Raw genomic sequence first — 25,986 nt, 5'->3', positions numbered from 1 at the left:
TCCCACACACCCATTTAAAACATATTTATTATTTATTATGTTCTCAGTATATCTGTTTGTGTCTCACAGAAGCTGGGATTTTACCCCCAAGTTCTCAAACCTCTCTTCTTACTGGAAACTGAATGAACTGCAGGCCTTTATATATTTGATTCAGTTTCATCTAAAAGTCAAAAAGAGGAACAATATTACAACCCAGAACATAAAGTTATTAAACAGAAAAGGAAAAGGAAATTAGATTTCACAACAAGCTGGCCGTCATCCAGAAAACCAGACTTTCCAGCACTGACAGGATTAACGGCCTCGCACGTCTGTGGTTGTACAGGAACCACAGACACTCACGACGCAGCCTTTCAGTGACCCGGGAAGGTATAAACTTCTACAAAGGTGAGCGAAGAATTAAGGCTTACCAGTTTTTTCGTTTTGCACCACTAATTATTTGTCACACGTGTTAATGTGAAAGTGAAAACTGACAGCTGATGCATTTCAGGTATTTTAAATAGGAGAGCGTTACTGGAGCTGTGACCTCTTTAGATCTCATCCTCTCCATCGTGGCCCTTTTACAGGTGAAGAAACTGTGTCTGTGACTCTGAGAGCAGAGGTTTGGGCCGATGCATACAGCAGCCACGAGGCTTTGTGGTTTGTCGTTCCTGAAGATCATTTCAGCTCCACTACACGCCAGCATGAGAGTGAAAATCAAACCTAAACAGAGGTACACAGAATCGGCTCTCTTCCTTCTTGTTTATTGCGGGTTGATCCACAGTGATGAATTTAAAATGGTCGAGTACTTTAACCACAACAAAGTGTAGCATATAGAAGCTTTACGTAGCACCAGGCTAAATCTCAGAGCAGGAGAAGCATGCATACTTTCTTTGATAAAGTCTAAAAAAAAAGTCAGCTAATAAGCTAATAAGACAAGTTAAAGCAGCTTTAACTCAGATATAGTTCTGCACATTTTTATTAAACCTTCTTGTAAAAACTGCAGGCACATGGAGTCAGACTGGAAACAGGTCTGTGAAGGTTTTTGTGGAGGAAGAGGAGGAGGAAGAGATGAGGAGTAGGAGGGTCTCCACTACTTAGGTCAGGTTGATGCAGCTCCTCAGGTTAGCAAAGCGTCCTTGAGCGAGATGCTCAGTCCCAAAATATTGTGATGTTTCATTTGTGTGATCAACGATGTGCTGCATGGATGGGATAAAAGGCGCTTTGAATGAGGTTTGATGCCGTCTGTGTTCTATAGTGTTTATGAACCATAAACTTATTGTAATGTTGGGTTTATTTATCCAGAGAAAAAGACGCTCATTAGATTTACATGATGTGGCATCTCTTCATCACATCATAACAACAGTTAATACATGTTGTAGTGTTTGGACAATTTTAAATCCATTTTAATTTAGTAACTTATCACCACAGCAAACATTACTCCTGTACAGAATGGTGTACGTCAGTTTAATGCTGGGTGGTGCTGCAATAGTAACTATCCTCGGTCAGAAGGAGAGGCTGACATCCAGGGATTAGATTACCACAGGTGGAGTTTATTGGCGGTCAGATGGATGGTACAGGGAGGTATGGCATACAGTAGGAGGATGTGGAGGGTGATATGGTGTGGTTTCTATGATTAAGAACAGGGTATAGATTAAGGAAACTGGCAACAAATTCCTCCACTACAAACCAGTCTGATACCACTTCTTACAGTGTTCACATTTACTAAGGCACTACCCAAAAGGCGCCACAAGAGATGACCTATTTACACTGATGCACTTAGTAAACAGTCAGCCCTCTACTTAGCCACTACGTAATACAGTGATATTACAGTATACAAATTCACATAAATTGGCAGAGGGAACAAACAAAGCTGTAACAAGCCCAAAACAATCAAATAACTGGGCTGCCATAGCTATCGCTAACTAGCACATATGCTAAAGGTAACTAAAACCAATACACACAAGTAGCAGGGTAAACATCTTAAGCATGGAACATTAACTCACGTTTATGTGACGCACACCATCCCCAACAAATACAGGATGGGCTATTTGCTTCCCTTCTCCGCAGCTCTCTCCTCAATCGTTAGTCCAGGAACGAACTAAGACCATCTAGCTCAGAAGTCCCATGAATCCCATCACTGCCCAGTAGTGATGTTCGATTCGTGAACGAATCTTTCAATACTCGAGAATCACTTTACTGACTCGTGAATCATGATTCACAAGCGCAACTGACTCATCATTGTTGCTGTTAGCAAACTAATTCCATTAGTAGAAATATATCTAGCTTATAATTAAAATTGTGGGGAAAAAAACAACAGCCAGTTTCCTAACAAAAACATTTCTGCTCTTAACTGGAAGAAAAAACCCTGAGAAGAAGCTCACATCAAGACAATAGCTCCTCGGTTCACAGTAGCATCGTTCAGCTAGCATGCTAACAGCACATTTGAGTTACTCACCCCCTCTCTTGCTGTGCTGAATCATAGCATAAGCGAATCACTCGGGACTGACTCACCCCCTCCCTCCAGGCTCACAGCTCAAACGAGTTGAACGAATCACTGACTCGCTCACCCCCTCTCTACCTGTTAAGAATCACTGACTCACTCACCCCCTCCCTCCCATTGACTGTAGAAAACATGGACGACGCGACTCCGCCTCCTACCATTGTGCAAAAATGAAGCCAAAATACCCCGCTTGTGGAGGCTGCCATCTTGCAAATTTGGAGCCAGAGTCTGCGCAGTAGTGACTTGAGGTGGAGCGACTGTGTAACGCTCAGCCCACACACCCGCTGGACGTGACCGCAAACACGCCCCCCTACACTTTTTACATAGCCCGGCTGCTCGAGTTTTTTTGCTGGTTTACCGCGACTGACGACTCGTTTAATTAAGGTAAATACAACCATGTCACTGTTATAAAAACAGAGGCACAGCTTATCATCTTATAGTTCTAAAATCACTTTGTTGTTAATTCGTTAGCTAGATTAGCCGCTAGTATACGCGCTGTGTTGGAGGCTTGTTGCTAGCTAGTTAGCGATGCTACACACCTGCTACTCTTAATAGTCTTCAACACTTATGTTTTTTTTATCCATTTTTAGACAGCGATGAGATCAGCTGCACACTCTACAGAAGCCCAGAGTTACTGTTAATATCAAAAATATAATGCTGTCCTTTGAGATTTTAACATAAGACTGTGAGTGTCATGGATCTAAAACTGTTTAAATCTTCAGAGCCCTCTACAGCCTGGTAACATGGAAACTTTAAAAACATCAGCAGAACGTTTCAGTAATGTAGTCTAATTTGTTCTTTTCATTTAATAATAGAGTCCATATTATATCAACAGCTACATTCACCCTGGAGAGAAACTAGTGAGGGAGACCATCAGGACCAAGCTGGGTTTCCTGGGTCCAGAGGTTTGGAGAAACTTCTTCCCTTTCTTTCATCACAGCTGTCCTGTGCCAGATGTTCTGTTGACCCACTGAGAGAGACTTCATTTAAGAAACACCAGGAAGACTGAAGCTCATCGCATTGATCAAGCAGGACTCATGATCTTCACCAGCAGCTCCCTCACAAGGAAATCTTCAGCACTCCTCCGTAGGCCCGATCCAGGAGATGGATAAACCCAGCATTTCATGAACACTGTGATGGAGACCTTTGGTTTGTGTAATGTTATAAATACTGGATACTCCCCAGAGGCTCCAGACTTTTACATAAAGATATTATATTCAGTCCTGTAGAAAGTTATATATTTAAAATATATGATCCTCTCTGGTTACTCTGGTATGAATAACTCTGAATCACTTTATGGTAAATAACACATTATCTGCAAAAAACTGTGAAAGAATTCCAGATGACAAGTTTGTAGTTCAACATACAAGTGACGACCTTTGACCTTCATCAGGTTTTATTTAATTGTGTCAGAGAAAATCTCATATGCTTTTCATGCAGCTGAGTACATCAAGTGTTTAAAACGGAAGCTGTGCAGGTCTGAGATCAGCAGCTTTGTGAAACACCAAACTGAGGTCCTGTTAATGCTGATATATAGTGACACAGTTACATGAGTGATTAATGCTTTTGTTTTTTGTTTTTTTTAAACTTTATCAATAAAACAGCTGCAGCTTTCACTACAGCACGTGTGGTACTTTAACCTTTGTACTGTTTTCATCAGTTCATTTTGCAGTTAACATGTTGGATGATCTGTCTGCTGTCACTGGGTGGTGCTGAGGTCTGAATCTGAGGGCAGCCCGTGTAATCACAAAGAGAACAGAACCATCACAAACTCAAATATAAATTTTATCCCTCAAAATTGAAATAAAGCTGATTCTTCAGTCCTCACACACTCAGGATCTGAAGTTCTTCTCTTACATTTTTGTAGTATTACAGTACACTACAGTTCTTTAATCCATAGTTCCTGATTAATGAGGAGTTACTGAAGTACAAGCTTTTAAAAAAGATGTTACTGTCTTTACAGGTGTGGCAAGAGACTGAAAACATGCTGTTGTTTGCATATATTTGATATTCAGTTCTGCACAGGAGCTGAAGCAGCGTGCAGCCTGTTGCTTTTACAGTATAATACTTGTAATAAAAGTACAGTAACAGTAATTAGTGACTGATTAGCCCGGAACGTTTCTCTTGATTTCTTTAGTCAGGGTAAATTCATTCACCTGCACAGATTAGCTGAACGAACCCCGATAGTCGAGTGCTCATCTTAGCTAGCTAGGTCTCAAGAGCTAGCTAAGGACAGTAGTTACAGATTAGCTTACAAACACGATTAACTTACCGAAAAAGTGCAGCGGGGCCTCGGGTCCTTCTGTCGGGTAGTCCAGTTTACTGAAGAGCACCTCAGGCTGTCAGGTTAAAACCCTCGGTCGTGTTTTCGTAGCGTAAACGCTGACCCTCCTCTCAGAGCCTACGCTCTATCTGCTATTCCCGAACAGAGATACGCAAGTTTCTCCGTGACTGCAGCTGCCAGTCAAAGCTGTTATGATGACGTTTCTCCCCAATTTAACATCACCGCGGTAGGAATTAGAATCAAACTTATGGGAAAGGAGACCCCTTGAACATCAATCAGCATGATGAGAACTATTGATAACAAAAGAAAGAATCTTTGGAAAAAAATTATCTAAGGAGAATAAATTTATTTTAGTCTGACCCCAGTCCCATCTGCTAACATGGAGGAGGCGGGGTTTATGACCTATACTGCAGCAAGACACCAGGGGGCGATAGAGACGTTTTGGCTTCATTTTAGGGGAGCTGTGGCGTCGTCACTGTTTTCTACAGTCAATGCTCCCTACCCGATCTGTACCGGAAACCCGATCGGTACCCCGCATGCGCGAAAGGTGTCTACTTCCGGTCGAAGCGTTTTACGATAGTTACGGGTCAGAGTATCTGTTAAGATGTTAACAATAATAAGTATCTCTTAAAATGTTTCCGATAATGAAACATTTAATATAATGTAGACAAAAACAAAAAAATAAAAAGATAATTACGGATCAGGACTCCCCGATCCTTAATGCGCATGTGCAAAGTCGGACCGTACAAATCGGGTCTACCCGATCCGTACCGCGCATGTGCATGGGGTTTCTTCTTCTTCTGTTCGTTTAATGGCAGTTTACTCCCCAGTGTACGAGGATACCGCCACCTGCTGACCAAACGAATGAACCGTATTTTAAACTGAAGCAGCGTCATTACAAATGCATGTTTAATTTGATTTAGTGATAGTCGAGTGTGTTTATGCTTGTATGTGCGAAGAGGATTGTTGGAATAGTGATGATGTTGTCCGCTATCACTGTCAGTTGTCAGTAAACACTTAATCTGACTGATGAATCTTTATGTGACACATTACTAAGTCAGTATTATTAAGTCTGTAATTCGGCACCATTCTTCTTATTTTACGGCGCTGTTGTTCAATCGGGGACGCTCTCTGTTGAGGAGAAAAGCATGAATTTGTTTGTATACAGATTATCCACTGTTTAAATGTCCCGGGCAGTCGAAAATGAGGCAGAGTTGTTGAGAAATGCTAGGAGCTAACTGGGCGCTAACCGTATCATTCAAATATATTGAATGTCGCAATGTTGGCAAAGAGAGGAAGTGACGTAAGATTTGCGCATGCGGGGTACCGATCGGGTTTCCGGTACGGATTGGGTAGCGACACTCCCTCCTGGCTCACATCTTCTTCTTCTTGGTTGGCAACCAATGTTAAGGCGCTTTACCGCCCCCTGGGTCACAGCTCAGTGGACATTTAGATGAGAAAATATTGTAGCGACCGCGGGTTAGTAGAGCTGAACTGGCTAAACTGCTCACTAGCTAAAACGGCTAGCGGGGCGCTAGCAGCTATCGCTGAACCGCATAGCGAATGGAGAGCGCTCGTGCCTCATACACCGCACGACCCCGAGCGTCTCAGCAGCAGGCTTATAATCCCCAAATGATCCAGCAGGAGGCAGTAGTGGTTCACACCAGTCATTTATTTACCATTTTTTTTTACAACCCCTGTAACGCTGCTGACACCGAACCCCTATCACGCTCCCACCACATAGAGTCGCGGTGTCAGCCAACCATGCCAATTCAACCCGCTCCACAGAACACACATCAACTTCACTGTGGCTTACATTAACATAACACTAACACAACATGCGAATCAAACACATAGGAACTAGCAGAACGATAGAAAACACAGACAACACAATACCCAGAATGCACCTGGCTAACAACCCCAGCCAGGTCATTACACAGCCCCCCAAGAGGTTTAGTGTCCCCACAACCTTAACTGTCCACTCTGTAGTCCAGCAAATATCCGGGCCGCGCCGAGTGCGCTTGCCTTTGACTGGGAATCCATGGCGCCCCATTTGGGCGGGCGTGAGGGGCAAGGAGTCCCAGGCTGCACACCAGTCTGTGGGTTGGGGCAAGCGGATGGTATGGCGCCAGCCGGTCCTTGTGTAGCACCACCCGCCTTCCCCGCCCGGCATCCGGACTCGGAAGACCACCTCCGATAGCTGTTCCAGGATCTCGCCGGGCCTTGCCAGTGGCTCATGAGCTTGGGGTCAGCCCCGCTTCCTCTGGGGCAGAACACCCAGACCCGATCTCCGCCCCCAGCATAGGGACCGTGCGCCACGGGTATCGTCGCCCGTTTCTGGCGGGCCCGGCTCCCTCAATGTCCGTCTTGCCAGCTGATGCACCGTGTGCAACCGCCTCCCTGAGCCACCGGAAGTAGTCCATCTCTGGTCCACCAGCAATCTCCGGCTCAGGGGCGCCCAACACCAAGTCCACTGGGGTTCGGAGCTCCTTCCGAACATTAACGCTGCAGGAGTACACTGACTTGACTCCTGCACTGCTGTTCGATCGCCCACAAAACAAGGGGCAGGTGTTGGTCCCAGTCCCTCTGATGTTGGCTGGTCAGGATGGCCAGCTGGGTGGCCAGCGTGCGGTTGAACCGCTCAACCAGACCATCGCTCTGAGGATGGAGGGGTGGTCCTCGTTTTCTCACCCCAGCCTCCGACACACTTCTCCCAGCACCTGGCTCTCAAAATTCCTCCCTTGGTCGCTATGGAGCTCCTCCGGTACACCAAACCGCGTGAACATCTCATCCACCAGGGTCCGCGCCATCGTCACCGCACTCTGATCCGGCACCGCGTATGCCTCTGGCCACTTTGAGAAATAATCCATCGCGACCAGGACATACCGGTTGCCGGCATCAGTAACAGGAACGGATCCAGGATGTCCACTCCGATCCGCTCCATTGGCGCCCAACTAGGTATTGCTGCAATGGGGCATGGGAGAGCTGGCTGGGACCTTTCTGCGCCCGTGCAGTCGTCACAGCAGTGGACATGGATCTCCACGTCCTGGCGACACCCGGCCAGTAGAACCGCCGCCTCTCAGCCGCCGCACTGCCTTGCCATTCCCAAAATGGCCAGTACCTGCAGCCCCATGAACCCAGCGGAGGACCTCAGGCCGCAAGGCCCCGGGGAACCAGGAGCTGGAGTATGTCGCCTCCCGCCTGGCGCTCGCCACCGCCGGCAGATTACACCGCCATGGAGCTCAGGTTGTTCCACTGGGAGTACAGCGACTTCGTCTCGGGCCCCTGGGAAGACACGGCGGACCAGTCTGGCCGTGTCCCTGCCTCCATCCAGTCCTCACCATCCCCAGCGCTGGATCGCTCACCTGGTGCTGCTGCAGCTCCGCCATGCGGTGAAAGGTTCCTGTCCTTCATCCTCACCCTCGGGTTCTGCTGCTGCCGATGTCGGACCCCGGTCCAGCTCCTCCAGGCGCCTGCAGTACCGGCACTCATCCGCAGAACAGGGCGCCTGGACAGGGCGTCAGCGTTGGCGTGCTGCCGCCCTGGTCGGTGCTGGGCCTCAAAGTCGTACTCTTGTAGTATTTCCAGCCACCGGGCCACCTGACCCTCCGGCTGGCGAAAGTTCAGCATCCAGGTTAGGCTGGCGTGGTCGGGTCCTGAGCAGGAACTTAGTGCCCAGGAGGTAAGGTCGGAAATGACGAACCGCCAGGACCACAGCCAACAGTTCACGCCGGGTAACACAGTAATTCCTCTCGGCCCGGCTGAGGCTGCAGCTGTAGTATGCCACCACTCGCTCCTCAGCCTCTCCCCTCTGGGAGAGCACTGCTCCGACCCCATGTTGCTGGCGTCAGTGTCCAAAAGGAAAGGCTGGCTGGGGTCAGGATACGCCAAGACCAGGGCACTCACAAGGGCAGTTTTCAGCTGTTCGAAAGCCGCTGCACAGTCCTCAGTCCAACCAAACCGCTGACCCTTGTTTGTCAACTGATGCAAGGGGCTAGCGATGGTGGCAAAGTCTTTACAAACCTCCTATAATAGGAGGCCAGCCCCAGGAAGCTTCGTAGCTCGGCAACGTTCGATGGGGAAGGCCAGTCCCCACAGCAACCACCTTCTCGGGGTCAGTAGCCACCCCTTTTCGCTCACCACATGTCCCAGGAACTTCACCTGGCGAGCAAGAAGGTTGCACTTGGCCGGTTCAGCTTTAGTCCGGCCCCGCGGATGGCAGTCAGGACCTCTCGCAGGTTAGCAACAGCCTGTTCAAAGTCCTTGGCATGAGTCAGCAAGTCATCCAAATAGACCACGCAGCGCGGGCACGGGGAATGTCTTTGAGGACCCTTTCCATTAACCTTTCAAACGTGGCTGGTGCATTGCATAGTCCAAAAGGCATCACCCTAAACTGCCACAGTCCTTGCCCTATGGTGAATGCAGTCTTGGGCCGTGCCTCAGCAGCAAGCTCCACCTGCCAGTACCCACTGCGGAGGTCTAGCGAGCTGAACCAACTGGACCCAGCGATGTAATCCAGTGCGTCATCGATGCGAGGTAGCGGTAAGAGTCCTTGCGGGTGACCGCGTTCAGACGCCTGTAGTCCACACAAGGGCGCCAACCCCTGTTTTCTTCCGCACCATAACCACAGGTGCGGCCCATGGACTATCCGAGGGTTCAGTGACACCATTAGCTGCCATCTCTTTATCAGTTCCTCGGCAGCTTGGCGTTTGGCGAGGGCAGGCGGTGGGGCGCGGCGGATTGGAGCAGCTGCTCCAGTGTCGATAGTGTGCTGCACCAGGCCCGTCCTTGTGCAGTCCTCTTCCTGGTGGCAAAAATATCCATAAACTCTGCCAAGAGGCTCTGCAGCTGCCGCTGCTGTGTCGCACTGAGGTGCACCCCACTCCGCCGCCCAAGCTCCTCTACTGCCGCGACAGTCTCAGGTGACGGGAGACTGCCGAGCTAGGCGGCGACTCTGGCTGCGGGATGTTGGCCCTGCTTACGTTCACCCCTGGGTCCTCTTCCGCACCCTTGCCGCCCTCGACCCCTGGCTGTGGCTTGGAGCTGTGGGGCGCGAGGGCTTTGGGGTGCTGGTGGGGTGGGGTCTGTCCCTGGCTACCATGGCCCACTTGGAGCTGCACGGTCTCAGCACCAAGGTGGATGGCAACTCCCGGCACATCGACCCGTGCCCCCAGTGGGCCAGCAAGTCCAGTCCAACAATGCACTCGTCGCCTGTTATGTCGGCAAGCCAGAACTCATGGTTCACACTGTTCGCTCCCACCACCACCTGCAGAGTCTTTTTCCCGGCATCACAGTCTTTTCTCCTGTGACAGTGTACAACGCTGTGTGAGTAGGGGTCCAATCTTTCGGCAATGAACCGCCTGTCTCCGGAAGCACCCCCTCCGCAGCAAGCAGATGGTGGACCCGTGTCTACCAGGGCCCGCAAGACCGTCCATCAATTATACAGTCCAGGTATAGTCCACGGGTGGACCCACAGCGCCCACCACAGGATGAGTGTCACGGAGAGGGTTTAATGATTGGGGTGGGGTTCCCTCACTGTCCCGCCCGTGGCTGTTTCCCGTCAGTGATGTCACTCGGGCCCGAGGACTAGGTGCCGGACAGTTCGGGCGAGGTGACCGGCTCCCGCACCGATAACAGCAGTCCGTCCGGCGCCTCCGGACGGGGACTGCCTCTGGTTGGGCTCGCCTGGCCTCCTCCTCCTCATCCGACTGGGTCGCGCATCATCTCGCTCGACCCCCTGGCCGATCGCCGGGTCACTGGCTCGCCCGCAGCACCTCCTCAGCCCGCTCAGCCTCCCTCAATGCCTCCTCCAGGTCTCAGGGGATGACAGCCGGACATGCTGTCGCAGCCTCTCGGTGTGAGGCCCCTCAGGAAGGTGTGGAGACCCAGCTCCTCTCATGCCGCTCCTGGGAATGTTGGATAGCCCGTCGGGCATAGAGGCGGACGTCCGCAGCAAAGGACCCCAGGCTCTCTCCCTCGGCGTCGGCGTCGGCGAGCCAGCTCCTCCCTGCTCTGTTCGGCTGGTGGTCTCTGTCCAAACCGCCTGCCGAGCGCCGTGGTCAGAGCCCGGAGGTCGCGCTGCTCCTCTAGGGGCAGGTCCAGCAGAACCTGGAGCGCTGGGCCCTCCAGTGCGAAAGCGCCAGGTGGGTGGCAGTCTCTTCTTGACCCCACCCATTGTGAGTGGCAGCCAGCGTGACTTGGGCCAGGTGCGGCTCCAGCTGCGTCGCCCCAGTGTATTGCTGTAGCTTAGCAGCCGTCCTGCCAGGAGGCTGTGGTGCGGCCCCAGGAATCCCCTCCAGCTGCGGGAGAGCAGGGGTGGCTGTTCGGGGCACGCTGTGGCCTCTGGCCGCCCCAGCTCGGGTCTTCTCCGCTGGGTCTCGCAGCCATGCTTTCCAGAAGCGAGCAGTTGTCTCGGATTAGACGCCTAATTCGCCTATGGTCGGCTCCATAGTGTCTGCTAGACACTCATGAATCCCACTTCTGACACCAATTGTAGCGACCGCGGGTTAGTAGAGCTGAACTGGCTAAACTGCTCACTAGCTAAAATGGCTAGCGGGCGCTAGCAGCTATCGCTGAACTGCAACGAATGGAGAGCTCGTGCCTCATACACCGCACGCACCCCGGCGTCTCAGGAGCAGGCTTATAATCCCCAAATGATCCAGCAGGAGGCAGTAGTGGTTCACACCAGTCATTTATTTACCATTTTTTTTACAACCCCTGTAATGCTGCTGACACCGAACCCCTATCACGCCCCACCACATAGAGTCGCGGTGTCAGCCAACCATGCCAATTCAACCCGCTCCACAGAACACACATCAACTTCACTGTGGCTTACATTAACATAACACTAACACAACATGCGAATCAAACACATAGGAACTAGCAGAACGATAGAAAACACAGACAACACAATACCCAGAATGCACCTGGCTAACAACCCCAGCCAGGTCATTACAATATATATTTGACACATTTAAGGAAAATACCAATAAAATAAAATAAAAATATATAAATGTTCCCTTTAGAATTTTTTTTTTGGTCTTTTTGTCTCTAAAAAATAGTTGTTTTCTTTTACAATCATTCATCTTAGCAGTAGGATTTATATTAAAAGAGAAACAAATTAAGTTTGAGTGAAAATATACATTTTGCACTCTCTGGTCAACTGACTCAGTGACTCAAATGACTCAAGAAACCCGATTCACTTTGGTGAGTGACTCATTAAAACTCGATTCAGTAAAAAGAATCGAATTTACCATCACCACTGCCCAGAGGCTGCTGGGTAATGTAGTTCACACTAACACAGGCTTTTCTACAACTCCTGACTCATCACTAAATGAATAAATTCACACCTTTTTTTGTGATCAACATTTTATTGATTTATAACAGGATTGGTTCCCTAAAACAACATTGGTCACAAGGCATGGAGAGAGGAAAGAAAAAAATACAGTAGAAATACAAATATTAGAACGTACACAAAGTTACAAACAGTTATTGCCTCTTCCAGCAGATAATTTTGGATGAGAAGATTTTCCAAGCTTCGACAGTTGTGGGTCAAGCTCTATTTAATCTTGCCAGTGGTAAATTCAAGATTAACGATACAAAGAAAACATCCCATCAAGAATGATTTCATACAAATGTCAGGACTGAACCAGGGCTTTGTAATTGTCTTCTTTGCGGATATGAATCCTGCAAACACGATTTTGCACTTTATTTGTTTTAAGGAGATGTCAGAGGCATCATTAAGGAGACAAAGATCTGGATTGAGGATATAAAAAACTTCAGGTACCTCAGATAACACAGAGTTCACAAAGACCCAAAAGTCAGATATAAATGTCAGTCCCAAACATGTGTAAGAACGTGCCTGGTGATGAATTGTTGCACATGTGACAGTGATACGGAGCCTGTAGCTTCATCTGGAATCTCTTATAGGGTGTAATGTAGGTTCTGTGGATGGTTTTGAAATGAATTAGTTGATGTGCCAAGTTCCTAGAAGTCAAACTTAGATTAGACCATACTGTATCCCAGTCTATATCAACCTGTAGTTCTCCCAGTTCCCTAATCCAAATAGATTCAGTGGGCAGAGGCTTTACATCATGTTCGGCTCATTTGTTGTAAATTATGGAAACAGAGGATCTGCCAGATTTGGGCAAGATCCATTCCAGCATGGGATGAGAAGGGAGGGGGGAGTCCCAGGGGAAACATATGCTTTTACAGCTGATCTGAGCCGCAGGTGCACAAAGTAAGAAGATGCAGGAAGGGAAAAACGAGTCCTTAAGTCCTGAAATGAACGAAGGCCCCGAACGTCGAACAGATCATCAAAAGTGTTTATTCCAGGTGAAGACCAAGAGGGTTGAACAAATGCTGCCACACAGTAACTTCAAATTATGCCAAAGTGTTGAACTTTTACAAAATTTCACTGGACCACATAACCGTCGATCTATTTTCAAATTCACACCTTTTTTAAACAATGAGAGCTCTGATTCTACAAACCTGTGCATTGATACAGTAAAGATCTGTAGATGATTGCAGATCTTTCCAGAATCAAGAAGCTGGTGGAAAGAAGGGTTAACCAACATGGGGCTCTCATGACTATAACGTTGTTCTAACATTTAACAGTGCAACCAGAATTAAAAAAGTTGTAAATAAAAACAGAACACAGGGATCTGCACACCGTACAACAAGACGAAACAAAAGGCTGAGTGAGAAACAGCAGGAGGAACAGTTGGTAAAACGGAAGCAGGTCAGTGACATGATCAGGTGTAAAAAGATGATCTTACACAGTTAGAGGTTCATCAGTCTGCTAAAACTGTGTCAGCACATTGTGAAACAATTTCAGAATAATGTTCCTCAATGTAAAACTGCGAATCTTTCTTAATATTTATACAAATACACCAAGAGATTCAGAGATTCAGTGTGTCATAAGGCAGAATGTTGATGTGCTGAGACTTTCATGTTTTTATTTTCATGGTGCTTTATTGTTTTAAGTCATTCTATTTTTAGGCCTTAGAGTGGGTTTGGTTTTATTTGTTTTAAAGTTTTATTTTTTGGTGTAAAGTCTGACTGATTATGTTTCCCTCACCCAAGCTTGGCTAATTTACTTAACTGAGTAGCCTGACACAAGGCATAAGGGCCAATCAGCAGCCAGGATGCGTTGTACCAGATGTGATCATTAAGAAGGCCTGAACAGAGGAGACTCGATGTTTCCTGGAGAGATTTGTAGAGATGGGCTGAGTACTGGAGGGAGAGGGTACTGGGTTCTGGTTCAGCAGAACTTGGGACGAGAGAGGAGAACCCGAGAGTGGAACTTGAGTTGGGGTTGATCGGATTCTTCCTGTCTCCGACTTTGAGGCTGATGTGGCTCACTGCCTCAGTCGCTGATGGAGAACCTTGGAAGCGGTAATGGGAGGAGCTGCTACAGTCATGGACGTACTGCTGCTCTGCTGAGGACTCGTGGGTCAGAACCGAGGGAAGTTGAGCTTCTGAACGGTTGCAGGATTTAGGATTTCAGCAAATTCTGGACTGAGTGGTACCGAACAGTCTGCTGGACATCTCTGTTGTTTTGTCCTTTTATTGACTGCACCATTTTTTTCTGCTCATTGTCTGGAAGTTTCTCACTGATACCAGTTTTAGGTTAACGTAAACTCTTTTATTGTTTTATATATCTTGCTTTTTATTCACAGTTACTTTGTTTATTGTGTGTGTGTTTAAATTATTTTTACAAATAATTATCTGCTTCACTCTCTGTCCGTGGCACTGTTCACACTGCTCTCCCCTGTCGAACCTAAATAAAAAAATAAATAAAATAGAGTCCTAGACTCATTTAAACCCAGGTTTATTGATGGCATTGTCCACGCCATCGTTTGCAGCGCCACCACCTGCTCCATCGCCTGCAGCCGCCATGCTGCCACCGGGTCTCGTCTTGACCCAGCCAGAGGTGTCGCCATGCCTGGTCTCATCTTGCTTGCCAAGCCACGTCCACATCCAGCATGTCCACGTTCGGGGGCTGTCAAGACAGTCCCTCCACGAAAACCCACCAAACCACCCAAGGGGTCACATTCCACATCCACACTATCCTCGACCACCTGCCAAGCCACCCGAGGGTCTTCGTACACGCCCACGCTGCCGTCAGCCGCCAGCAATGCCGCCTGACAGTCTTCGTACACGCTCACGTCACCGCCAGCCGCCAGCCAAGCAGTCCAAGTGTGGTTAGTCGGGCCCGCTTAGCCACCGCAACGTTCCACGTGGCCTGCCCCCTGATCTGATCCGTCGCCACTGTTGGACTCTTGGCAGGCCCCCTGAACATTTGAACTATGGACCGTTGTGCCCTCGACCTCCAGGTCGGCCCCCTGAAAGGTTTAAGAACTGTCTCCTGAGCCTCTGTGCCTTTCACAGACTTTTGTTTTGCACTATTTCATGAGCTCCAGGTTTTTTTTTTGTTGGACTTTTGCTCTGGCTTCGGTCAGTTTCAGTCTGTCATGTTATGATATGTAAGAGTGCAATAGAAGTGTTATAAAGTGTGACTCACGCAGCCTTCAGCTGAATAATAAAAACATACAGTGGGTTTCTCGTTTATCTTAATCAACAGGTAGGAAATGACTTCAGATTTTATGACATAACGCGTCATTAACAACAGGTTAAATAACGGTTAGAGCCTTTTTATATCCGGTAATAAAATGTTTACTGAGAACCTGAGAATGTGGGCGTGGTTAGAGTTTGTGTCCAAAGAAATTCAAAGCATAAAGTGAGCTATGATTCATCCACCCACTGAGCTGAGTTAATGCATGTGGTTTTACATCTGTAAACCTGATTTCCTGCTGACAGTTCACAGGAAGTCAGGTCTGACTGTAAACCTTCATTTGGACAGATGGTTTTTCATGTCCTACTGTCTTCCTCAGGAATCAAAATGAATATAAATTTTCATTATTTCAGACCTTTGTTTTTACATGTTTTATATCAGAGATTTTGTACTTTTTAAAACATGTTTCCCTCTTTTTATATTTTTATTATTGTTACTTTTGCAGATTTCAGAAAATCCCGGCACTCCCACTTTTCCTCTGAATGACACACCTGTGAGGAAATTAGATTTCACAACAAGCTGACTGTGTGCAGAAGCTCAGGCTTGCCAGATGTCACAACCTGTGGAATAACGGCTTTGTACGTCGGCCTTTGTACAGCATGTTATCTTGACTTCATAAGAAATCTGTAGGCGTAGAAGTTTCCAGTGACACTTGTGGACTGAAGGTTGATGTTATGAAACTCCGAAAGACACAAGATCCCTTCATCTCTACTACATGCCAGCATCATGGTGATAATAACAAAAACAAAGGCAAACAGATCTTCAGCTGTTGGCAGCAGTCGCCTCTCTTCCTTCTTGTTTATCCTGAGTTGATCCACAGTGACAAAGATAAAACAGTTGAAGACTTTGACCAGAACAAAGTGCCAGGAAACAGGTGTTTGATGTACTGTGTACCACGTAAAAAACGTGCTATATGGATATCATAAAAGATGAATGGGTAAATCTGTTTCTGTGTTCTTCTTCAGTGTCTGTGTCATGGTTCTGGGTCATTTGATCCAGCTATTTGAGTTTATTGCACTTTTATGATTCCTGAGCTGTTATAATTCAGTTTTCCCTCCCTCTTTACCCTCTGTGGGTCGTTGTGTTTCGTCTCCCTTTTCTGTGTACATGTTCCATTTGACATCTCCATGTCTCCACTGTCTGTCGTGTGTGTCCATGTATGTTCTCCCCAACCCGTCATGTATCACTCTCTCTTTCGCAGTGTCCCTGTGTCTCTTCTCTCTTAACTGTCCCTGTGTTCCCCCATGTTGTGTTTCATCTTTCTGCCTCCTCAGTCCATCTTGTCCCCATGTTAGTTTCTTTCGTCCAGCCCGTGTCAAGCCATATTTCTTAGTCTGCTTCTTAGTTTGTTTCCTTTTTAATTTTGACAGTCTCACGTCCGGTGTTCAGTGTGTTCAGTTTTGTTTCCTCCTGTCTTGTCGCACCTAATTCCTTCCTGCTGTGTTCTGCATGTGTTTCCACTTCCCTCATATATATATATTGTATATTGTATTTTATTGTATGTGTATATATTGTGTCTGTTTTCCCTTTGTCCCTCCTCAGGTCATCTGTATCTCTTGTCAATATTTCAGGGTTTCAGTTTTAGGTTTTTCTCAGTGTTAGAAACCCTAGTGTTAGTTCATCCAGTTTAGTTGTATTAGTTAAGCCTCAGTTCCCTTTTTGCTTCTTGTGTTTATTTTCATTCAGCCTTTAATAAATGGCTCATCTTTTATTAAAACCCACTCTCTACATGTCTGCATTTGGGTCTTTATCCTCTTTCCTCACATTCTGATAGGAACATCCAGGTAAGCAAATCCCCAAAAGTTTTGTTCATCTGGACGTAGCTTTTTCAGTGGGAGAAGTGACTTCTTCAGTGTCAGGGCTGTGAGATCAGTTTCATGATTAATTAATTAATTTCACATTGAAATAAATGATTAATGAATCCCCTGTTCACTCACACAGTTTTTAGAACAGAGTTTAGAGTGAGGCAAGTGTTTAATGAAGATGGACAAAAAAAAGCAGAAAACAAAGGTTGAGGTGACAAGCTGAGAGAGAAACAGAAAAAGAAATAGATGCCACAAAATGTGTCAAAATAACTGACATAATAGCAGCTGTATCATCAACAATAGTACCAGCAATCACTAATATAAAACCCTCGCAGTCATAATCCAATTCAATTCAATTTTATTTATATAGCGCCAAATCACAACAACAGTCGCCTCAAGGCGCTTTATATCATACAGTAGATCGTATAATAATAGATACAGAGAAAAACCCAACAATCATATGACCCCCTATGAGCAAGCACTTTGGCGACAGTGGGAAGGAAAACTCCCTTTAACAGGAAGAAACCTCCGGCAGAACCAGGCTCAGGGAGGGCGGGGCCATCTGCTGTGATTGGTTGGGGTGAGAGAAGGAAAACAGGATAAAGACATGCTGTGGAAGAGAGACAGAGATTAATAACAGATATGATTCAATGCAGAGAGGTCTATAAACACATAGTGAGTGAGAAAAGTGATTGGAAAGGAAAAACTCATGGGAATCCCCCTGGCAGCCTACGGTACTACAAGGTCATTAAGATAAGATGGGGCCTGATTATTTAAGACCTTGTATGTGAGGAGCAGGATTTTGAATTCAATTGGATTTAACAGGAAGCCAATGAAGGGAAGCCAAAACAGGAGAAATCTGCTCTCTCTTTCTAGTCCCTGTCAGGACTCTTGCTGCAGCATTTTGGATTAACTGAAGGCTTTTCAGGGAGTTTTTAGGACATCCTGATAATAATGAATTACAGTAGTCCAGCCAGTTTTAAGTCCATGCAAGGCCTGGTTCAGGCTGAACTAAATGTTGATTTCAGTTGCAGCTGCTGCCCTTATCTACCCTTCACTGATAAACTGCAGTTTCCAGAGTCCACATGTTCGCAGAGGATTCCAGTTCAGTGCGTCACTCGTCTTCTGTTTTCTTACTGCTTTCATGTCCAAATGTTACGCCAGACAAAGTGAGCAGACAGAGTCACGCAAGCAGGAGAAGATGCTCTATCACTGTGGAAGTTATCTGAGGAGGAAACATCATTAAAGGACAGTTACTAACTCCTGACAGAGAAACACTCATCCCAGCGCACTCTGACTGTCAGGCTGGTGCAGGAACCAACACTTCCGGTGAACGACAGCTACAGCTTCAGGTCCACTATCATTTTTCTTAAGAAATTCAGGATAAAAAAAAAAACCTTTAATGCAAAGTTACCTACAAATACTGAACAACACTTGCTATGCACAGACATCTAATCTGACATACGTAAGAAAAAAGAAGCAAGAATATAAATTAAGGTTTATTTGATTATATTGTCACAAGATTATTTTGTGGACATCAGGCAATAGAGGGTAGGATTCCTACTTTTATATGAGCTTTATTCAAAATGTTTCCTGACCTCAAAAGACCTTATCAAAGCACTGTTGCTCTAAAATAAGAATAATTTTGGAAATTGACTGATACACAGAATGTTTAAAGAAACACACACACACATACACAGTCAGAGTCACAACTGTATGTCGTTTTCATCTTTTATTCTGATGTGCACTCTTGAGCACTCTGTGAAATAGCTCAAAATGTACGCCAACAGTTATAACAGCATAAATATAATTTGAAAAACAACAACAATAACAACAACAACAACACACATCTAAGGCAAAAAAAACATAAAATATTACAACGTAAATGTACTTGACAGGTCTTCTTGGCACCTTAAAAAGAAACAATATACAACAATATTTCAAAAAGGAAAATTTTTTATGTTAAAATCTGTAAAATATTTACACTTATTACAGCAGAAGCGTTCAGGGTTCAGTTTAATCAAATATTCTATTACTAGTGCACATGTTTACCTAAACTGAGTTAAACATGAGCTAAGAAGTTTCTTCATCATTTGCATAACAGCTTTTCAACTGAATCTGAAACATAATGCAAAATTGACATTTTAACAAGTCCTAAATTTAGGGGTCTCTTTTACTTTTGTAAATTTTAATTTAAGGGTCTCATTATCCATTAAATTTTTCTTTCATAGTTTTATCACAGCTTATTTGGGTCATTTCTACTGATCCCAAAAATAAACTATGTCTTCAACAACTGTTGAGGGGACATATTTTTGGAATCCCAATTACCTTAATCTGTATGACAAACAGACAAATCATCATGAATAACATGAGCATTAGAGAAATTCTGTTTAGTTATTTTTTAAGCTGCACACTTTTCTGAATGAACAGATATTGTGATCATACAAAAAAGTCAAAATGTATTATTCTAACAATATCTCAGTAGGACAGTATAATTACTGTTAAAGTCCAATTTGGAAAATCTCAAGCAAGTTTTAATTAACGTAAGCTCAAAGTTAGGCAACTGAAGTAAAACATTTTACTGTTTTTGGTGCATTTAAAAGAGTTTACGCTTTCCTTGAGCAGGAGGAAATTATTCATCTGGCTCAGAGGTGAGACCGTTGTGCGCCTCTGCATATGGGCCATTTTCTGTTCCTTGTTGACCTGCAAGAAGGAAATAAAAATATTCAAGAAACACACAACTACACTGGCAATACACTCAGTGGATATGAACAAAGTGTTTATCTTCTTTGACATAAACAGAGGTTAAGACCTAACACGAGTGAGCTATACAATTTTTTGATATTCCTGCCAACAAATGATGAACGTTGATATAGTACATAAGTAAAACTCACCTTTCTTCAAACAGTATCTTCCAATCTTAATCACAACCACAACAGCAACAACAATAAGAGCACCAGTGAGTATGCCAGCCCATACAGGGAACCCTGAAACAGGAGAGAAAACATTATTCTAACCCTCAGACTGTGACTGCATGTCAGGAACAAACAGCAGGTTTAAACAGAGCTCAGTGATGTCAGCACATATGTGACTTCCTGTTTCATTCTGTTCATCTCCAAAGCTTAGAGCCCATGGCATTGCCCATAGATTAACAGAACTTGCAGGTCCACCACTAGCACCCTGTGTTTTTCACAGTTGAAAGAAGGTTCACCCTGAGCACATGTGACAGACATGAAGGGGTCTGGAGAAATTGTGGAAAACATTATGCTGTATGTAAGATCATTCTGCGTGACCGGTTTGGTGGTTGGCATATCCATGAAGGGACACGCAGATCTCTACAGGCTAGGCAATGACACCCTGACGCCATTAGGTATTGGGGATAGAATCCTTAGACCAACTGCCAGACCCTGCACTAGTGCAGTGGGGCCTTCTGGTCCTCCAGGATGAAGGACTTGATACAACTGACTGGCTCTCACGATCACCTGATCTAAATGCAATAGAACACCTCAGGGACATTATGTTCCAGCTCTTCAATGCTGTCACGTTACACCTCAGATTGTCCAGGAGGTTCAGTGATGGTGTCACTGAACTCAGAAGAGGGTCCCCCATCCCTCTTCTCGTATACTTGCCATTGTCAGGCATGTATACAAGCACATGGGGGCCATATGCCATATATAAATTGGATATTTAGATGCCTATCCCACCTTGGACACTTTTGCAAGTAGAGAATTGTGAAAAAGGGAGGTTGAACAATTGCCTTTAAAGAAAAAGTTTAAAGACTCCTCTATCTCTAAGGAAGACCTCAATGCAGCTATTGCTAATGGCATAAAGCTGGCACTTCATGAAGAACAAAAATTCTCTAGATCAGTGGCTCAAACTGTGATACGCGTACCACTAGTGGTAATTGGGCTCTCTCTGGTGGTATGTGGGAAATCTGCTTTAATTTAAATAATATATAATTGTGGAGGTATGCAAAGACAGCATAAGCGTTCCCGAGGCTCCCCTGGGAGCCGGAGTCACCCAGAAAATGTCTCCCCGAGTGCGAGTCCTCTATGAAGAGCAGCCTTTCCTTATCGCCAGTGGTCGTGGCTGCTACAGAGCACTGGCGGGCTCGTTTCCTTGGGCCTTAAAACTGCAAAGGTGGCAGACAGCGCCTTGTTGTGGCACCAAAACGCTGATGGTAAAAACACAGCCCTTTTCTGCGGTGCCCCCGTGCCACAATCCCAGTCACCATCGATGAGTTGGAGGCCCCCAGGAGAATCGGTGGGGTCACGGGAGATGCCGTTGGTGAGTCAGGAATTATCACCTGGATGCCGAAGCTCCTGGTAGCCAGGACAATACGATCTGCTTCTTCTGCGAGTGAGCGGTAATCCTTCGCGGCCAGCAGCGGGAAGTTGGCGAGGCCACCGCCACCCGCACCTGTCGGAGGAAGAGGTGAGTGAAGAGGAATCCGCCGTCATGCGTTCCTAGCAAGGACAGTGTGCCATGAGCTTGGCAGCAGTACCATCACCCAGGCCCAAGAGAGAGAGGAGTTTCTCTGCCCGCTCTGCATCAGAGAGGGAGTAGCGCCGCAGCAGCGCCTTGAGAGCGGTGTATTTCCCTTTCGTGGGGGGATCCCGAGGAGGGTCATCACACTGCGGGTGGACAGCGGATCCAACAAGGCAACCACATGATGGTATTTCGTGTCGTTGGTTGAAATGCCAGAAAGAGGAAACTGAGCTTCGACGTGCACGAACCACGAAGGAGGGTCGTGAAGCCAAAAATACGGCAGCTTAACCGCCACAGCAAAAATTAAAACGTACAGCTCTGCTATTACTTCCGCAATAAATGAAGACAGAAAACTAAACAGCAGTGACGTTTGTAGGGTTACTGTTTGAAGTTGGGCTAGCTGGTATATAATGATGTGCTGCGTGGTGGCTAGCTACAAAGCTACAATGGCTTGCAAAAGTATTTGTCCCCCTTGAACTTTCCCACATTTTGTCATATTACAGCCACAAACATGAATCAATTTTATTGGAATTCCACGTGAAAGACCAATACAAAGTGGTGTACACGAGAGAAGTGGAACGAAAATCATACATGATTCCAAACATTTTTTTACAAATAAGTAACTGCAAAGTGGGGTGTGCGTAATTATTCAGCCCCCTGAGTCAATACTTTGTAGAACCACCTTTTGCTGCAATTACAGCCACTGGGCCTTTTCTGGATCAGGATTGAGTTGTGGCCCTCAGTGGAGGAATTTAAGTACCTTGGTGTCTTCATGAGTGAGGGGAGAAGGGAGCTGAAGATTGACAGACACATTGGGGTGACGGCTTCATTGACGCGAATGCTGCGCAAGTCATTTGTGGTAAAGGAAAGGACTGCCTTCTTTCGTGATCCGAGAGGGGCTCCTACAGTGGTTTGGGCACCTAATAAGGATGCCTCCTGGGTGAGGTGTTTGGGCACAGGCCCCCAGGGCAGACCCAGGAAACGCTGGAGAGAGATTACATACCTTGGCTGACCTGGGAATGCTTTGATGTTCCCCCAGATAAGCTGGAAGGTGGCTGTAAGAGTAAGGTCTGGGCTTCTCTGCTTAGGCCCTATGACCAGTCCCCAGAAAAGTGGAAAAAAAGGATCGGCCGAAAGATGGATGAAGGGATGATGTGGGTTCACAACGTTTTTTTGTTTTTTGTTTTTTTTAAAGACACACAAGATTAAATTAAACCAAGATGGATTTTTTCATTTGATATGACTGCATGCTTTTCTGGTCCCAGAGTAGGGAAAAATATCAATACTGTAAATTGCGATCAGCAATTAGTAAGTAATTGCAGACTGCAGTATATGGAGAAATATGGGGAGATGTAAGGACCAATAATCCTTGTTCCTTCCGATTGCCATACAGGTGTTGACAACACAAGGGCTAAAGATTTTTATGTAGCCAACTGAACTAACACTGCACAAGAAAAAGGTTTAAAAAGAGGTGATTCTGTTTTAAACTGTTCACCTGTCCACCAGATATCTGTTTGGTCATGACTGGGTCAGGGGATTTGGTGATATACTGCCCCTTTAAGAGCCACCTTAAGTCAGAGCATGCATGTACTCAGGTGTGTGTAAGTACTTGAGAGTTAGAGACTGCAAAAGTTTGTGTGCTTGCACACCTGAGGTAATTGTTCTAAGAAACTGTAACCAACTGCAAATATTGTTGCCAGTGTTGTCTGAGACTTTAATTAGCCTAGTAAGCTAAGTTTGTTGTGTGATGACCCCGTATTCTTAATCGTTTTTGTAGATTTCTGAAACGTGTGACGCGTGTATGTGTAATGGTCATGTGCTATGAGTGGTACTGAAGAGTGGGCTGGCATAAGTAATGACAGAGTGTCCTGATCGATTTCAAAGTTATACATGGTTATTCACTTTGCACAACTTTCTATGTTTCTGTTTGATTCAGAGAGGAGATAGCTTGCTGTGTGTATTTGTCTTAGCACAGCGGCTATGCAGTGAAACAAAAGTGAGTGAATGACTTTCTCTCTTAGAAATGTACAAGTTCACAAAAGAAAGTTTCCAATGCATTTAATTCATTACTGTCTTCTGGACATCAAGTGCACTTTATTGTCAGTTGAACTGTGGATTGTTGGATGTAAACAATGTGTTTATTTGTTTTTGTTTCTGGACAGGTCACTACTGTTGTCTATTAGGGCTGCCACGATTAGTCGACTAGTCACGATTACGTCGACTATCAAAATCGTCGATGACTAATTTAATAGTCGACGCGTCGTTTGAAGCTTTGTAAGATCCCAAAAGACGCAGGAATAAGTAGTAGGATTTAAGAGTGTAATAACGGACTGAAGCAGTGGTGGCAGCACTGCATGTACAAGGATGCCAGCTGCCGTTAAACCCCGAAGAAGAAGCAGCTGTGTCCCAGAATTCATAGCGTGGCCCTGCTCAGTTTCCAACAATGGCGGCAGCTAGTAAGTTCTAGTATTACTCTTATTATTCTTTCTGGGTCACAAAATAAACGTTTAACATATTTTCAAGCAAGAATGTAGCTGTGTAAAGCTCAAATATCTGCTCAGTTTATCAAGACATCACATATTTTCAAAAGCGCTCCGATGTTTTCGGAGACATCTGTTACCCACTAGCTCGATAGCTAGCCGGGGTTCAAGGCTCTCTAGAGCCTGTGAGAACACCGGACTCCCGGCAAATTGTTTTCAAACCCACCGCCATCTTTCGCTACTCAGGTTAAACATGTAATATAAGTCACTTAAATAACTTAAAAATGTTATTGTTTGGCTTTTTTTTAGTATTTTATTTGTTTCTGAGTAAATCAGTTTGGCTGAGATTAAAGTTATAGTTTTTACACAGCTGAATAAACGTCAAGCAGGCAACTGATTATCAGAAGTGTGAGATGCTCGAGAATATACTCCGGTGTCCTGTTATATTTTAGATAGCAAGGAGCAGACGGCTGAGTTTATTAAACTCCACTGAAACAATCTGCAAATTTCATTAAAATTTAATAAACTATCATCTTGTCTTTATTTTTAGCTAGCACCTTAAACACTTAAAGCTGTAAGCTAATGATAGTTATATAAGAGCAGATCCATGCTGGTGCAATAAGCTGTACGTTTTATGTCCAATCGAGGCATGATCTGATTAATCGACTATCAAAATAATCGTTTGTGGCAGACCTATTGTCTATACTTATTGAGCTTACTATTAACAGAATTAGTGAATGCACTTTGATATTTACTGTTGTCTCAGACCTTGAAAGTCACAGTTTTATTAGGCTGAGCTAGTGGAATAGTTAAATTTAAAAGATTTAAAATTAAAACTGTGTGTAGACGGAGAATTTAAAAAACCCACAAAAACAATATTCTCTGTGCCCTGTCTCATTCCCCATGACCAGGCCACATTAATTTTTTGACAACTGTAAAACAAAGTAAAAATGCATGAGAGACATTAATCAACAAAGGAATAGAAACTATAGAGATGCTATGCTTGTATTTGGGACCCAGAGTTTTGATATGACATGCAATAGCCATTTTCTCTTCGTGTTCCTTTGATGTATCAAGCACAACAGTTAGAGATGTCACATATGGCAATCTAAAATCACTAAAGGATGGCAATGCATCCAGATGCAGTGGCTCACAGCTTCTTGTTCTTTGCAACCTTTTTGTTATTTTTGTGTGTTTTTTATGCTAACCTCATATACAGCCACAAGATGCTACTGGATATTGGCTACAACATCAAACAGACAAGATCAGAAGAGTCTCGCTAGTTTGTGTGTCTGTGCACAAAAAGTGGTCCTGGACCTACAGTCCATTTTGGTCAAAACACAACCTTTATTCTACTAAGGGAATCTAAACAGTTATGGTACTTACACTTGTTTACATTCCAACCAGTGTTAAGACTAGCATAGCTCTCTCACTATTGGCAGACACCATAAAACACTAGAATTGACTTACCCTGATGGTGTACATATTATTGTCAGTGATTTTAATCAAGCAAACGTACAGTCTGTCCACAAGCCATTACCATACTCAAAACACACACATGCCACACCCCAACTCACATCAGCAACTCTCACATGGATACAACACATACACAAAGCAACAGACAGTCACAAATAAACATAAACATCACCACAACACAAGTCCAATACTTCAGAGCAACCTTGCACATCTGTATAAACCTTGTACATTTCTATAATTGTATAGTTAGTACTTTCAGATTCATTTTAATTGTTAGCTAGTTATTATTTATTTATTTATTTATTATGTTTTTTAATGTTATTTATCCTAAATGCTGCTGCCAGTGAGTAGCTTCTAACTTTGTTGAACATCTGATGTAGCTGTAGCAGGTAGAGCAG

The 25,986-nt window shown here is 45.2% G+C and overlaps 1 protein-coding gene and 1 long non-coding RNA gene across 2 annotated transcripts in view; one reads left to right on the top strand and one right to left on the bottom strand.

Annotated features, from left to right (window-relative positions):
• Positions 1-260: 260 nt before the first annotated feature.
• On the top strand, positions 261-16,949 carry LOC120440315. Its single transcript, XR_005613162.1, has 3 exons — positions 261-384; positions 564-709; positions 15,785-16,949. It is a non-coding gene; the product is annotated as an uncharacterized LOC120440315 (long non-coding RNA).
• Positions 16,950-18,863: 1,914 nt separating this feature from the next.
• Positions 18,864-25,986, bottom strand: part of LOC120432774 (butyrophilin-like protein 10) — a 40,464-nt gene continuing 33,341 nt past the window's right edge. The window contains exons 4-5 of the mRNA XM_039612590.1: positions 20,039-20,131; positions 18,864-19,847 (exon numbers count right to left, since the gene is read on the bottom strand). Of these exons, the coding sequence (XP_039468524.1) occupies positions 19,777-19,847; positions 20,039-20,131 (164 nt within the window). The 3' untranslated portion in view covers positions 18,864-19,776. The remainder of the gene's footprint in view (positions 19,848-20,038; positions 20,132-25,986) is intronic.

The sequence above is a fragment of the Oreochromis aureus genome, linkage group 5 (assembly GCF_013358895.1).
Source record: "Oreochromis aureus strain Israel breed Guangdong linkage group 5, ZZ_aureus, whole genome shotgun sequence".
NCBI classification, from domain to species: domain Eukaryota; kingdom Metazoa; phylum Chordata; class Actinopteri; order Cichliformes; family Cichlidae; genus Oreochromis; species Oreochromis aureus.
This window is presented reverse-complemented; position numbering and strand designations above follow the sequence as displayed.